At 38.5% G+C, this 17,545-nt stretch overlaps 1 protein-coding gene across 8 annotated transcripts in view; it reads right to left on the bottom strand.

Moving 5' to 3' along the window:
• Window positions 1-17,545, bottom strand: part of SPHKAP (SPHK1 interactor, AKAP domain containing) — a 127,253-nt gene that overhangs the window by 59,976 nt on the left and 49,732 nt on the right. For all 8 annotated transcript variants that reach the window (XM_073218030.1, XM_073218029.1, XM_073218031.1 and 5 more), the window contains one exon: window positions 8,689-8,796. In XM_073218030.1, the coding sequence (XP_073074131.1) occupies window positions 8,689-8,796 (108 nt within the window). The remainder of the gene's footprint in view (window positions 1-8,688; window positions 8,797-17,545) is intronic.

Here is a 17,545-nt window from a genome sequence, read left to right as displayed (position 1 = left end):
AAAGAGTCAATGAAGTTGCCATGGGAATAGCTTGAAGCCTTGGCAATGATTGATGAGTTCCCTGTGAGGTTACACAGGTAAGCCAAATAGCTACCTCTAGTTCTTACGCCTTTTAGATAACTCAGACAGAATGTGTTTTCACAGACTAAGCATCAGAATAACAGCAATCTGCTGAGTTAACAGAACACCATGCTGAAGGTCAGTGTTGAAAACAAAAAGGGGCAGGCAAATTATGCTGCTCTCACTAATTGAGCAAAATATCACTTTCTTCCCATATTGTACTGTCAAGAACAATGAATAAGCATTTGAAAAGAGTCTTAAAATTGGAAAGAACTTTTGAGCTCCTGTAGGCTAAGTCACTTGGGAATTCATCGTTATAAATGAAGTATGACCTTTAATTTTAATAAAAGTTGTTTTATTCTGCACCTACCTCATATTATTTATAAATGCTATTAGACAATAACTGCAGTGACCAACGATTTTCTTTGGTACAGATATATATCTATGCATGAACTTCTAGTTGCAAATATATAGAAATTCTGGTGGTTTCAAGGACATATGATTAAATTCTCTTGTTGGTTGATAACATAATTAATGTGAGAACAAATGAGTGGCATATATAGACAAGTGGGTCTGTTAGGCAATTAATACTATAGAGACTGACTCAGTTTTAGCTATTTGACATTTGTCGTTCTTTGTCAGATCTCCTTTAATGTCTAAATAGAGTCCAGCCAACAAATATACTGCAAATCAATTTACATAGTATCAAGGGGAAATTTTTAGTTTATTTTGTGGGCTCATTCTGAAATTAGATCCCTAAAATTTAAAAGTCAATGCTGTTCAAGAAGTTTTTAATGGCTATTCTGTACCTTGAGTGACACCTGTTAAATGTTTTCAGAATACAATTAAGAAAAGCATCTTCTGAAGTTGGACTCCATGAGTTACAAGGAATTCCAGTCTTTTTCTTCTGAGGAACATCTTGCAAACATTCACTTGTCAACTTTGTATAAAACTAAGATTCTCTTCCTCAGTGACATGAATGAATTCTCTTCCTCAGTCTTAACATGAATGAATGTTAACTCTACACACAAGGCTGAATGGTAAAGGATATTCGGCTAACTGGAGACACGAAACCCCTGACTCTGGAGTTGCAAGCCCTGCCAGGGTCACAAACCTGAGCACCACCGAGGGCCAGACAGGTGACATGGACAGAAATGGGTTGGAAATAGGGAACCAGAGTGAGTTCCTGGTCTGGGATGACAGTGTGAGGAGCTCTGGGGACCATCTCTCCAGTGAAGTGAGCAAAACTAGCAAAACTATAAAAGCAAATATTTTAATTCTCTAGAAATTGTCCTAACAATATATAAAAAATGACAAAACAATTTTTCAAGAAAATCTCCTAAAACTCAGAACAGAAAACGTCTGTGTAAACCACAGCTCACTTTCTCCTTCCATCTGCCTCTCTTTGGTCCAGACTAACTTGGCAGAAGCTCCGGCTGGGTTCTCTCACCCTCACTTTCCAAACAGGGGTCCCCGGCTCTCACAGGAAGTCAGAGGCTGCCAGCATTTCTCATCCCCTCCAGCTCCAAACTGAAGGGGTTAAATTCCTGATGAATGAAGCCAAGAAACAGGGTGCTTCTTTCCTCCATCTAGGCTCTACTCAGGCGCTACCCCAGATATGGCAGGCAGACTCCTAGGGCCATGACCGGCCTCACTTCAGCTTGTTTAAAGAGCCGAGGTTCCACACGGGGAGAGGCAATCCAAGAACACCACAAGCTACTGCCCCACCAGGGCCCAAGGTAGTGGCTCAGAGGGGTTGCCCAGTAGGAGAGGTAGTCTGTAAGAAAAGGGGGTTCAAAAGCTCTCCCCAAAGAAACTGAGAATATTTGAAACAGAGTCTGGTGAAGTTCAAGCCTAAGGGCACCCTACAAAGCAATACCTCCTCTTAATTGAGAGCAACAAGCTAAACCATAGGCCAGCCAATTTACTGGTGAGAACCAGGGAAAGATATTTAAGAAGAGCTCTCATGGGGTCAGAACATAACTCAAAATGGGTCTCAAAATCCAAGCCTGCCAAAATTTAATTGGATGGATCTGCTGAGAAATTTATTCTCCAGAGCATTGTAAAATTAATAAAGCAATTAGCTGATAAATAGTGAGACAGGCAGGGTTGTTAATACCAAATGAAGCAGACAGCTTTAACGAAAGACTAGAGAGAGACACAGTCAAAGAGAGACCTGCTAAGACCAATGTCTTCCTAGGGGACTGGATACAGGCCTCTGAGCAGTGACACCAAAGGCTTCATACTCAGATGGGGAAACAGACTTCACTAAAACAATCTTGTGAAATTAAAAAAAAAAAAAAATTGAAGAACAACGAAACAAGCCCAGGACAGGGTACGAGAGGGTACGTAGGAGGGGAGTCAGTACCCAGAGTTGCTGTGATATATTATTTGAAATGCCCAGTCTTCTGACTTTTTAAGATGCAGACAAGTTTTGCTCATATTTCTATACCCCTCAGAAATTCTGGGGGTAGTCTGAACATCATGAGACCCAATAAATGCTGAGTGGATACAAAAGTTTTGGCATTACCACTTGAGATGATCAAGGGCTATGTTGCTTTGGCGTAGTGGTATAGATATATCAGCTCCTCATGGCATTTATACTTATGGATGATATTCTTAGATATGCGTCATACATAATTTGACAGTGATTTATATGCAAACAGTTGATCTTAAGCTTACTAAAAATAACCAAAAAGCCAAATATCTTTATGATAATATCAATTTAGGATCTTCATCATGGATTAGTAATGCAAATCTTTCACATCTCAAGAAAATATAATCTTACAATGAAGAAATTGTGCTTTTCATTACATTTTAATAAAATACTATAATATTTTCTGGAGTGGGAACCTGTCAGAATCTCGAAAAGGTATAATGCAAGCATTTAAGACCTGGGCTTTGGATCTGCCCTTGCAGCTACTTTACTCTGGAGCTCTGAGAAATCCCTTCTCTTCACTGCCATCTTTTTTTCTCACCTGAAAAGTGAGAGGAATGGGCAATATATATTCTCAGGTTTATTCTATCTCTTGAGCCCTGCAATTTCAAAAAATGGAAGCTTAATTACTCAGTTTGCCAGAATAGGAGACCAGTACATTCTGTTTGCTTACAATGTGGAGTAAATATACTAGCCAGCTGACACTATATTTTGGTGCTACCACTGACTTTGGCAAATGAATACTGTGAGTGCATCTTTCCAATGTCAAAGTGTACCAATGTCAAAGTGTTTCTTCATTGGCCTGTCATTTAGCGTAGCACTTTAATAACTAGGATCACAATGGTGGATAAGCTCCCTTGGAATTCACATTCAGTTCAATTTAAAACTAGAGCCGTGGTCTTGAATTAGATGCTGAACTGACTCAGCAGCCCCCGGGAGAATCATGTGATGCTGAGGTAGCGGGGGAACTGGGAATGTAATTATTTGTAACAGTGAAACCTGAACATAAATCTAGGAATTTGGTGCTGCAAAGGATTTCAGGAGAGGAAATACCAGAGCCTTTCATGGTTGTGAGATTCCTCTTCACTGGAATTTTTCTTTCTGTGTTTGCTGTTGATTTTTGCACCTTAAATCTTAGGAAGAAATATGTGGAGCTTTGAGCAATGAAATAATGACAGTGGGACTTAACAGGCAAAGCCAGAATTCAAAATCAAAACAGCTTTTTGACAACCAATTAGAGAGGAAAAGTAAGGGCGAAAGATGAGTGTGATTCTAAGGATTATAGTGTGGGGAAAATGTATAGATGACACCACCAATAGAAAGTGAAAGTTTGGGAGGCAGAACATGTTCTTGAATATTTACCTCCAGTTATTTGAATTGGATTATTTCTGAGATGTTCAGGTAAGTTTATCTAACAGGCACCTAGAAATCAGCCTATGGTCCAGACATGGTGGTCCCTGTCATACAGATGTGGCTAAAGCGATGAGGTATGGATGCAGGATCCCGTGGGAGCAATGACCAAGAAGAGACCAAGCTTTTGCCCGACCTCTGGGAAATGCCACATTTACGTGCAGGTGGGAGGAGCAGGAGTACAGGAGCAAGACAAAGAAGTATGATCCCAGAGGCAGGAAAATAACTGGAACAGAGAGTAATGTTTTTGAAGCCATGGGGAAAATAGCTAGTTTTCAGAAGCTGGATAGGGTACACACACGTGTGTGCACACACACACACACACAATAAAAGAAATAAATTGATGTAATTCATATCCACTGTCCTTTATTTTCCTGGTTAGGTGAGACTTTATTTTCCAAATAATTCTGGGAGTGAGGCCACAGAGGGTGGTGTTTATTTGTGGGGAGAGGTGAAATTTGGACCAGATAAATCAGGTAGTGCGAAAGGGAGATGTAGTAATGTAGTCGGTCCTAGACTCACAGAATTTTTGAACTGGAAAGTATTTGAGGGATTGTTTAGTGACAGAAGTGCTAAATTAAATGCAAAGAGAAGTTGTCAGGTAACAAGAATGAGGCCAGGAGGGCACAAAATTAACTCACAGGTGTCAGAAATGGAGTCCCACCAGCTGATTTCATCCCATAGATGTGCTCTGTTTTGCATACACAATGTTGAAAAGAAAATTTCATTGCTGGCAATAGCTAGAAGTCAGATTTCATGCAGAAAACTCGATTTCTGACTTTTCTTAAAAAATTAGGAGAGCTTCAACCCAGGGCTCATATTCCTATTTGAATAGAAGGGACTTGACAAGTCTTCCTTCCAGATTGTGGGAGAAAATGTGGAAGGACAAGCCTGGGTGCCTCAAGTAGATCCATTAGGTAATAGGGTGAGAGTGCCATTCTGTCTGATTGCTTTCAAATTCACTGCCATGTAATTGCATTGTATGTGATAAAAGAAATAAAATAAACTACAAAAAATGTAACAGATCTCAGTCTAGGAATTGGTTGCTTGCAATATTCCAGCAGTACTGGCTTCTATTTGGTGGCTGAGGCAATAGCAATAAATTAATTGACCTTGACCTGCAGGCCTCTGAGGGTCACCATGAAGATCCCCAAATTTCTCATCTCTCACCTTGATCTTGTCAGCCACTCCAATTTGTACATCAACTACCAACCCGACATTTCTACTTGGTTGACTAAATACATTCAGCATCACTGGCCCATCTTGTCTCCAAGCCCTTCCTTCCTCCTCAGTCCTCCCCATTGTGGTCCTGAACTGGTTTTGCCTGTTATGAACCTTTCATTTTCACTCTTTCCTCCTAAGGCATATGGCCTTTGAAGTGAGCAACAGGTGGACTGGGATCATTTGGGAGAAGTGGAGGCTGTTTTCCTTTATTGCATTTGTAGTAGTGAGTGAGATGCAGCTTGGGTTGAAACACACGAATAGGAGATACCTCAGGGGTGACTAGAGGTTAAAGTCTGAGAAACTGGAGGGCAGTGGTTGCAGCTGGGTATGATTTTGCTCTTTACCCAATCACCCCTGGCCAGGGGACACTGGCATTGTCGGGAAGCATTTCTGCAGCTGAAGGAGGGTTACTGTCCTGTCATGGTAGAGGCCAGGGATGCTATCAAACACTGTTCAATGCACAGAGCAGGTCCCCGCAGCAAGGAATCATCCCCCCTAACACAACAATAGAGCCAAGGGTCTAGAGACCCTGCTTTTGAAATTCGTCCCTGGCTGCCCAGTAAAACTACCGGTGCTCCTGCTGACGTAGGCTGCCTGCTGATTGTTTGTATCAAATCAAACCTGAGGGATAACTTAGCGAGGGGCAAACTTTCCTTCACCCTTTCAGCCATTTAAGATGCTTCTGGCAAGTAAATTAGGTTCTCCCAGATAATCTGATTAAAGCCACCATGGCAGATGCTGTGTACCAGCTGATGTGCGGGGTGCCGTCTAGAAACTAAAGTGAGGGCTGCCTCTAATCTTAAAGAGAGTAATACCCAAGAATAGGGGGGGTAGAAATTCTGCTTTTAACATTTTCTTATTTCCTAATAAACCTTGTCTCACTGTTACAAGAGGGAAACAATATTCCAGAGGCTCCGAACTGAAAAACAGGCGTCCTGTGGTGGTCATTAGCCAGGTCTATTTGTTTATTTCTTCCAATTAAAAAAAAAATTTTTTTTGACTTGGGACTCTTAAGTAGTAAAAAAAAAAAAATAATAATTCTATGACTTCCAACTTGTTCCTGATATTTTGGAAGAACTAACTAAGAAAAACATGTTAATTCAAACAAATAATCCTACTAAAAAGAAATAGAAATTATGTGGCCAATATCCTTGAAGCTGAAAGATATTTAATGAGAAACATTGTTTATTGTTGCTGGCTTTTCTTGACTGATGGACTTTCCACTCAGAGGAACATGGCTATAATAGCTAGAATTGTATGAAATTTGAAACTCAGAGCTCTTCAGAGCTATTTTAATAATTCATTCTTCTGTCAAAATATATTTCAAAAACACGAGATATGGTATGAGCCTCCAGGTTTAAAAGTACACTAAGATCTACTCATCTAATTGTATTTTTAGTAGCAAAAATATCAAGATACATAAACTATTTTGTATCTGACACTCAGGCTTCCATGCTTAAATAATAATCTCTTGCTTTTGAGGGCACCCAGGGACTTGGAGATCACTCTATGAGCCCTCATCAGAGCACCCCACACTCAGGAGCATGCCCTCTTCTCTACCTGCATACTCTCCCTGGCTTGACCGATCTTCCTCTGAGGGTCACCATGAAGATCCCCAAATTTCTCATCTCTCACCTTGATCTTGTCAGCCACTCCAATGTGTACATCAACTACCAACCCGACATTTCTACTTGGTTGACTAAATACATTCAGCATCACTGACCCATCTTGTCTCCAAGCCTTTCCTTCCTCCTCAGTCCTCCCCATTGTGGTCAATGAAGCTTCCATCCACCTAGGAGCTTAAGCCAAAATCACAGGAGTCATTCTTGGTTACTCTCTTTCCTTCACCCAGTCCATTAATATGTCCTGTTTAAAATATATTATGCATAATTTTGTAACCTATATTTTTACATGTGATTGTATTGTGATCCTTTATTTTCATGTGCTTGAGTATTTGTTGCAAACCTGGTTTGTAAAGGATGCATAACTCTTCCTGGTATACATGTCCACCATTCCTTCAACCATTTCTTTACTGTGGGACATGCAAAATCTTTTTGGTATTTGCTATTATGTGCTGTTGATTTTATTGAATTCTTGCAGCATATTATGTGGGTGTGCTGTTTAAGCACTTTAGAAATGCTAATGAATTTTATCCTTACAATCCATGAGATAAATACTATTATCATCTCTATCTTGCAAATAAGGAACCGGACATACAGAGAGATTAAGTAGCTTGCCCAAGACTATAAAGCTAGAAGGGGATTCAAACCAAAGCAGCTTGACTCCAGAACTTGTGCTATAAATCAGACTTCTTAATATAGGAGCTGCTCAGATGACAGCTTAGACGAGTGGAGCTGCTTATAGGTTTTACTCTTCATTTCTCTCCCTTTTACAGTTTATAGCTGTGTAACTAGAGATCTGTAGCAGCAAATGCCTGAATTTTCCAACTCACCTCTGAATTGAATTTGCCGAGGAAGTATCACTATTAAATTACTTGTGGCCTAATCTTTCTTGTCTTCCCCAAAGATTTTTAGTTATAAGCTAGTTTTCTAGACAAGAGATCAAAAGTTCTAAAAGCAGAATCAAAATTATATTTGCCTAAATAAAGACGCTGAATTAAGTCTGCTGAATGGACTCCGCTTTCCTTGTGCTTGGAGACTGCAGTGTGAAATGTTCTACATCCTCTGTCTGCCAGCTCTGATTCTGCTCATTATATATAAAAAGCTTCTCTACCCCATTTTCAGTTTCCTTTTTTTTTTTTTCCTTTAAACAGAAATGCTGGCATGCAACTTACCTCCAGGAATAGCTCAGAGCTGATGCTCTCAGTTTAGTCATGAGAATTACATTTCTCTCTCCTTTGGAAATATTTTCCCCCAATTTCTGTAATCATTAACCCATAAAAGCTAGGTGATTTTAACTAAAAGGAAACATACAGTTTTGTATAACATATGGAAAGGAGCAGGTTTCACATATGAAGGAGAATCTCATTTCAACAATACGTACCACATTTAGTCATAAGAATTGTACTTATTTAAAGAACAAATCTTCCCTTGAGGAAGGTTTTGTATGTAAAACTCAGCTCTAATATACTAAAATGCATGCCTGTATATTTCTTAGGTTGAAATGTTTTCAAATAATGACTACAATTGATAATAATGGTAGGACATTTTTACACAGTTTGCATGTTGGAAAATACCTATTAGCAGCAGTTACAAAACACACTGAAAGGAATCCAAGAGAGCTCTCAAATGATTGTCTAGTTCTCATGATACAGTTTTATTTCTGAATTTTCTTTTCTGTTTTGAAAATATAAACATCATTTTTCTTTTTCAGACAATTGATCAGGTTAATTCACCTCCTGATGAGGAAAATAGGAGTAGAAACATGAGGTCTGTGTGTTATTTTGTCAACAGTCTGTACAAACCTGTTATGTATTTTAGAAAGGATACTTCTCCAACCTTGTATTTAATGAATTATGGAACCTCTGCCCTTCGTTTGAATACATTGCCCGATTCCCTGCTTTCCCAGACCGCATCCCAGGAGTTGTGTTTACTCACAGAAGCACAGTTTTCAGACTTGTCTTCCACAAAACCAATCTGGCAGGGCGTCCTCTGATTCTGTAACCAGTAGTCTGTAGACTCGAGTAAGCTATTGCTACAAAGAACCTAAAGGAAATGAGAAAACCTTCTCAGTGCTGTTTGACAAGGTTTCTATTTAAACAAGCAGCTCTTTCTGAAAGACCTGGACGTGTTTTCATATCCTCTGAGCATCTGGATATTAGAAAAAACGTGCAGGATAAAAGCACCTTTAGAATGTGCAGAATATTCAACCAGAAATTGGTTTTAGATGGATACTTAATGTTTATACTGATATTTCTTCTCTCTTCAAATCCAACATCTGGAAACTTCAGTAAATGTTTAACACATGGAAAGTCCACGTGATTATTTGGGGGTATGGTTCAATTGGCAGTGGGGCACACACATCATTTTAGTGTTAATGCTCTTTCACACTCTGTGAGTATTTTCAATGTTTAAAAACTTAGTATTTTCAATTTTCAAAAAACTAAAAGTACAGCATAGGGAATAGAGTCAATAATAATATCTTTGTATGATGAAAATATCTTTCATGATGCATGTAATTGTCAAGTCACTACATCGTACACCTGAAACTAACATAATGTTGTATATTAATTATACTTCAATAAAAAGTCATGTTTTTCCTTTTAGCACAATATTGCTACTGAAATGATGATTCTTCAGTTCTTCAGCTTTGTTAACACATCTGAGAAAGAGGACACAATTCTTTTAGAATACCTAGGGTACTATGTTAAGTGTAAAAATTACTAGGAATAAGTATATTAGAGCAATCATTTTCCATGTAGAAACAGTATAGTAAAGCAAAACAAACTAGTATACATGAATTAACAAAAGCAAACACGATTTACAAATGTGGTTTCTAGGCTTGGAGTTTAGGGCAAAAAGGAAAAATTTGAGCCAATACATTTTGAAGATGGAATCTCATAAATAACCAAATTATTCAAATTCTAATGTGTCTTCACACTCTCCAACTATTCTATGTAAGGTTTTCTTCACCTTATGTAATATTTCCTGAGCTCTTCCAGTTCTCTTTACTTTATTAGGGTACATGTCTGCTACTATTTGACTACTACTTTCATTTAAGCAACATAATAGACTTAATTAGTTTGGTTAATGCCACAAAAATAGAATGACACTTTCATTTGTACAACAAAGGATTGCGCTATTTTATTCTGTAAAGATAAAGATACATTAATTTTTGTCTCTGAATTTTTTCTGTAACTTTTTGTTTTAGTCAAACTACTGTATACTTTCAAATCTTTTTCCATTATATGTTTATTATTACCCAGAGATGACAAATTTTCATCATTTTCCAAAAGAGTAGAAAGGGATATGTTGTGGATGAACAGGCAGTTGAATGATGAACTCGGGTTATTGCTGCAGATTAAAGTTGGTGATGGAATTTCTCTAATGTCCTAAAGATTTTACCTAAAATATGGTTATTCCAACTTTAAGAGCATGGGTGTTGGTGGCCTAACTGGGCTGAAGTCCTAACTTGGTCACTAGTAGCAAGATGGTCTTAGGCAGATGACTTAAATTCTGAATTTCAGTTTCCACACACATGAATGGAGACAATAACACCCACCTGGCAGGATCACTGGGGTAATTCAGTGAGATTATGGGTATCAAACTCTGAGAAGCAGATGGCAGGCTAGCCTCTCAATACATGGTTTTCCCTGTTACTATCTCCTGCTAACTCTAAGGAAAATAGAAAATTGGATGCCTTCCCTTAAAATTAGTGAATTGAAAGCATTTCAGATATGTGAAGACAAATCTACTTTAGCAAATACTCTGCTCTAAGGTGTAATTTTAGTTCTGCATTGTGTAATATTAATAGTTAAAGCTACTATGTTGTAGGCTTAAAATGTGCTAGGAAATGAGCTAAATTTTTCATATATACATAGTTTTTTTTTTTTACTTTTTAATGTAATCCTTATTGCAATGCTCTGAGGTAGGAATTACTTTAAAAGTAAGGATCTTCACAGAAATCGTCATTTTGAAGACGAAGACCTTGAGGTTCAGAGAGATTAGTGTTTCTTCCCCACGTTGCTCAGAGTCCAGTTTGGGGTTTGTTTTTGAAGACACAGGGCCTGTGAGCGAATGAGCTTAACAGTGCTTTAATTTATACCCATGTATAAATGAGTCTAATTTGGAGTATGTTTCTGAAAAACTATGTGCACCTTATTTTTGTAAATACAACTACATTTTCTTATGGACTTTCATTTTAAAGTTATTTTTTATTCATGAATCTCTGAGGTAACATTTTTCTTTAAGGAGAAGAAAATCTCTGTGATGCAAATTATAATAATTGAATTAATCCATGTGGCTAGTATCAGTATTTTAATTTCTCAAAGGAGAGCATGATTTTACATCTATCTGAGTTAACATTAAAACAAGCTGATGTTGTTATGTTTCTGATCCTGGCCTTTCTATGATCTCTAGAATTCTGAACACTTGTGAATAAAACAAAGCCTTCATTTACTCTGCATGCTAAGAACGTTAGAGATTTAAAAGGCATCAAAGGAACATACCAGTTAATAATACTTTTAAAATACAGTTTACTAAATCCTCTGACTAGAATCAGAATCCTGACTGAAGAGAATCACTTCTTGACCATTTCAAAGCTACTCTTCAAAAATTAGGCCCTGGAGCTCCTCTACATTCTAATATATTCAAGGCACATAGTGTTCTAGTCACAAGGAAACATATGTCAACAGAATAAAGCAAACGTCACTTGGCCAAGTATATGAATTATTCTTATTCTAGGTCAACCCAAGAAGGGGCATAGAGTTCACACACAGTTTATGTGGGTCGGCGTATCTTCCTGATGAAACACAGAGAGGCAGAGATGGAGGTGCCGAAAGGCATCAGCCTGGCACTAAACTCTGGAAGATTCCCGCAGCTGTGTTAGAAGGCCATCTCATGGCAAGACTGGCTAAGAGCAGAGTGGCTAACTCACCAGATTTCTCTTGCATTTAACGCCTCTAACATAGGGACATGAGCACAGAAAGAACTTGTGGTATGAATCTATGGTAAAGGAGTAGACTTTAAGGGTACTCTTGCACCTAGTTTTTAAATAAATAACTAAAAATATATAAAAACCTTGTTCTGTCTTTTTTCCTTCTAAGAGTGAGGAAAAAGTCAACAGCTTTATTGATCTGTTTACTCAGTGGAAAATGCTAGAAAGACTTCTCAGCTGGCTATTCCATATCCCTGCGACACTGGGTGTCTTCTCTAAGGTACATCTTTGCCTGAGAGGAAACAAATGGTAGAGTAAGGAAATGCTATTAAAAATGAAAACTAAATAGTTCGATGCTTCAAGAAGCAATATTCTAAAGAGAGCTTTGTGTGGTGAGAGTATGCATTCACTATGTAACCTTAAAATTCGAATTTTTTTATTCATCTGAATTTAAAAAATAGTTCATCCAATTGTATCAATAACTAAAATACATTTTCCCATACACTTTATTAATATTTAGTGATTATTAATTAATACTTATATTCTTTAATTACTGACCAAAGGATGCTGTATTTATTGAGAACTCTCTCAATAGAAAGATATAGGGCTAAGGCCCTAATAGTATTTGGATAACACCTCCAGACTTTTGAGATAGAGTTTAAGGGCTATGTAATGTGCTGGAAAATAATACTTAGCACATAGCAAGCACTCAATAAACACTAGATATCATAAAATATATTATTCTCTTTGCCCAGGCTTAAAGACTGAGCAGTCAATAATTTGTCTTTTGGTGAAGAACTCAGATTTGAGCCAGACTGCCTGTCCTTGATGCTGCCATTAGGCAGTGCTCCACTGTAAGGTGACAAAATAACATAATATTGCATCCTTGGGTTCTACCAAACCCGGGTCTGGGCCATCCCCATCTCAGGGCCCTGGCCTGGGTGGTCAGGAGGCATGGGTTCCAGGCCTGATCCTACTGTCTCTGGTGCAATCATCTGCTGCATCTCAGTTGGCCCCTTCTGCACCCAGCAGCATGTGATGCTCCCCATCCTGCCCCTCCCTGTCCCAAATACATGAAGCAGCAAATAAGCAAAGGGAAGAAGAAGGCAGGCTTCAGTGAGGCCCTTGGCACCATATGTTCAGCAGTCTGAACCTGTGCAAAGGTTTTGGTTTAATCGTTCCGATAAGTCATTTGAAAAAGAGGAAGGCTGGGCGGAAGAACGTGGTGCCTGAGAATGTAATGATTTTGAAGCTTTCTGGATGAAATCTCCCTGCTGAGAGAGTCACTTTCTGAGGAGGAAAAGAGAAAAAGTCACCAGGCTTTCAATGGCTCATTTATTTATCTGCTCTTTTTAGTTGTAGGTTCCCTTATTTTGGATGAAGAGCTAATAATGAATGTGCTGTGCATTCACATTCATTATTAAAGTGTGAATTATCATGGCATGGTTTCTTTTAAAATTTTGCAAGAGCCCTAAACAATGAAGAAAGATGCATGTGCTTTATTTTACAGTTTCTTTCCTTTTTTTATCTAGAGAACCAAGTTGCAGGAATTTAGTATTACTATGGAATGGGGAGGAGACACAGACTCCTACTAACCTGGACACAGCCCTAGACGTTGCTGAACAATGTCTTCAAATTAATAAAAGAAAAAAATAATAATTTAGATTGGAAAAGGCATTAACTTTTGATTAGTCACAGAGCTTTGGGGGCAGAATTGAAATTCTATCCCATCTTGTCACTTAATGAGTGAACTTGGGCAAGTCACCACTTCTGTGGGACTTGGTGCTTTGCATTTATTACATGAGGACAATGAAACCCTTCAGAAAGCTGTTCAAAGCCTCAAGCCACAACAGGTAAAGAGTTAACCTCTTAACAGAGCAGGCGATTGTAAACAGGACAACTATACTTATGAAACGAATGAGAATTATTGTTATGACAATGTTTTCCATCTAAACATTTACTTGATCTTTGAACAACGTCTGATCATTTCTCTTTATTTAGTACTTATGAGGTGCATTTTTAATTTTTTCCTCCTGCTTCTCTAATCTCTTCCTTCCAACAATATTTGGTCAACAAAGGTTTGCTGAGCTTTTTGCTGTTTAACACTGGGAAGATTAAGATGAGCAAAAATAACAGCTGCCTTTTGGAAATCAAACTATAACAGAGGGGAACAAGCAGTCACAGGACTGTGATGAGGAGAGCAGGTGCCTTGGTAAGTGGCAATCAGGCTAGCCAGCACCCAGGATGGAGTGGTCAGGTCCACGTGTGGGAGGGCGGGCCGGTGGCTGTGCACTTGACCGAAGGTGCATCTGAGTCTTCTGGGGATGCTGTGGGGGGTGGGGAGGACGCCTCTCTCTCCCTCACTAGCTCTTCCTCCTCTGATGCCCCAACTGGGAGTGTTTTCTCTACTTGGCCCTCACGGTACTGCTCTTTGCTCTCCCTCTGACCCTTGTCATCGCCGAGCTCACGGACTCTCAGAGCATGAACTACCACCTGGAGGGGTGACTCACTGGTCCCCAGTTCAGCCTTGCCCATTCTCCAGAGCCTGGCTTTTCACATTTCTAGTAATTATTCCTCTTGGATCTCCTGCTGTTATCAGACTCTGTGGGTCTAGACCCAAATTCCCTCCCTCCCCAATTTCAGGCCCTTAAAGAAACCTGACTCCTAACTGCCCTATTTGTAGTTAAGGCAGAACAATTCTAGTTACCCTGACTCAAAATGCCTGTGCCATTGAGCACCTGTTTGTCTATTTCTAGTCTAATATTCTGCTCTCCAAAGTTTAATTTTTTTCTCTAATTCACTTAACATTTGAGTGCACACTAGGGACTAGTCTCTGGGTGATACAACAGTGAAAAATGTAGAACAGATCTCCACATGTGTGGAATTTAAATCTGTCGTAGGAGCCAAACATAAATAGAGGAACATTGAAATACACAACTAATTATAAATTATGGTAAGTAGTATGAAAAAATTCAACATGGTGCAGTGACAGAGAAGCACAGGGATGGGGACGACACTTGGGAAGGGCATCTGGGGAAGACTGAGCACCCGCAGGCTGTAACTGTGATTCGCGCTGTGATTGTCTCTGTCTTCTAACTCCCTCACTCAATCTCCCAAACTGTCCCTCTGCAAAACGATGTCGGTGTTGTCACTCACAGTGAGCGATTTTTAATAGACATTAGAAATAATAAATAAGCACAGTACTAATTATTTCAGGTGTTCACAAACAGGTAGTTACTATCATCATGAACATTATTACTGATATTAGATAATTCTCTCCTAAGATCTTAACTTCAATTGATTAACTGATCCCATAGACATGAGTGTCTTTCTTTCTAGTCCTATCAGAGATTAAGCGAGGCCCTGGGAAGCAAGGAAGGATGATAGTTGCTGTGGGTGAGCCCCAAATCGTATGGGATTATTGTCAAATGGGTATCGTTCAAGTTTCTTCATTCAGCTCCCATGTATACATCATTTCATGAATATTTATCAAGCTCCAGTGCTTAGAATATTGCAGTATGCTCAATTTAGTTGTTTTCCAGATCTGCCCCAATTTAGCTGCTTCCCTGTCCACCAGCTTGCTAAAGAGCACAGTCTGTACAATACACATATCTTCACATCTGTCTCCTGAACTTTTTTCATCAATTTTCTTACTCAGTCATCAAAACCTTGACACTGAGCCCCTCTCCTTCATATCAAATATTTCTCTCTTCCTATGAATTTTTTCTAAACATGAAAATAGTATTTCTACTTCACAATTTTGGAATGTGCACACTTGTATTTTCCTTCCCATTAGATGATAGATGAGTATTATATCACTTTATAGAGATAGATAGATACCTATAAATAGATATCCTATATCACTATGAGTATCTTATTCAGTTTAGCTACCACATTTATCTCTGGGCATATAGTTGTTTGGCACCAAAACGTTTTACATTTGCTATAGTATAGATTTGTAATTCCTTTTTCCAATGATTGTTTTCAGAAAGAAAACTTGTATTTTTTACCATGTGATCTATTCAATATGAAGAAAATTTAAAAGTTAAATCTATGCAGATAATGATATTTTATATTTCTGCAAGGCTTTTATTTCCCTCAAGGATTTTATAGAAGGATAATAAAGAATTTTAATGTTGAGCAAGATCCCCATTTTCGAGTCCTCTGCTATCAAAACATTATCAAATTGCATTTTCTGATAATTTTAAGTATAGTGATGTAAAGCAGCCTTAAAACTTCTAAGAGGAAAATTTCACACACAGATGCTACATTTGCCTAATGTATGCTTTGTGATTAGTGATGGAATGCTGCTTAAAATTAACTAAAGAATGTCATCAGAACAACAAATTCACTTCTTCAAAAGCAGAGATTTATTCTTCCCCTGCCAAAAGGGGTGGATACACAGATGTTAATGTGTGCTAGGATGATAACATTGATGCTCTCAGCTGTCTAAAGTTGGACAGGGTCTGGGGCGGCCATTCAAGGGCAAACACCCCTGGCCATCTGCTTACTCAGGGGTTCCAGACAAATATTATTTCAAATATCTGTGTCATGATGTGGAAAGAGTCTGGAAGCCCTGTCTAAAGGAATCATCCTTTCAAATGTGACACACAATTTTCACGAATATGTGTTGGAGGTTAGGAAAGGAAAAGCGAGAACTGTAAAACAAAGGGGGCAGGAGAAGCCCATTAGAAAAGAGTCATGGGCATTGCTCAGAGAAGACTCTCCGGAGAAGGCGGCTGTTCTAGACTCCTAAGAAACTCAACTAATTTTTCATGTATATGAAGACTGTAATGTGAGTGGGTCAATTAGATTTACATAATAGGTGCTAAATATGGCAAACAGCAGATTAGAATGAAGGCAGCTATTCATTAGATACTATCACCTATTTGCTCCATAATATAATAATGATGTATTTACCACAGTTAACAGTTTCTTCATGAAGATATCACATTTCTATAAATTCACCCTTTTCATTGTAAAGACGTGTGATTTTGAAAAACACAGTTGTGCAACCATCATTCCAATCAAAATGTAAAACAACTGTTCAGCCCCATCACCCCCAAAATTGCTCCCTGCTCCTCTTAGTCAAATGCCTCCCCAGTCCTACCCGCCAGCAGCCATTGATTTGATTTCTATCGCTAAAGTTTTGCCTGGTCTGGAATGTCATGTATATGGAATTGTTCTGTATGTGGCCTTTGTCCTCTGCTTCTTTCACTTGGCCTAATGTGCCTGAGATTCATCTGTGTTGTGTGTATTTGAAGTGGGTGTCCTTTTATTGTTGAATGGTATTCCATTGTATGAATGGACACGGAATTTTTCAAACTCATTTACCAGTTGAAGGACACTTGGTTGTTTCTAGTTTTTGGTAAATATGAATAAAGCTATTATAAACATACGCCTACAGGTTTTTATGTGAATTTCAGTTGGCTAAGTATCCAGGGGTGAGATTGCAGGTAAATTGCAAGAAGCTGATAAACCGTCTTCTAAAGTGGATTTGCCATTCTCTATCCCCATGAACAAGGTATAGACAGTCCAAGTTCATCCACGTACTTGACAGTGACTGGTGTTTTCTGTTTTGTGTTCAAATTAATTTTAGTCACCCACTTGGTGAATAGTGGTTTTTCATTATGGTTTATATTTCTTTTAATTTTGAAAGATAGTTTTCTTCCTTTTTAAGATTCCTTATAATTAAAATTTGAATTCTGTATTGATGCAAACCATAGTCATAAAACCCTGAAGTCTGACTTAGACTCTATCATATTAGATGCTAAATGCCATGTATGACAGAAGGGGTGCTGCCCATATTAGGTTTTCATTTACTCATTCATTCAACAACTGTTTATTGAGCATCTCTTG

The sequence above is a fragment of the Manis javanica genome, chromosome 12 (assembly GCF_040802235.1).
Source record: "Manis javanica isolate MJ-LG chromosome 12, MJ_LKY, whole genome shotgun sequence".
NCBI classification, from domain to species: Eukaryota; Metazoa; Chordata; class Mammalia; order Pholidota; family Manidae; genus Manis; species Manis javanica.
This window is presented reverse-complemented; position numbering and strand designations above follow the sequence as displayed.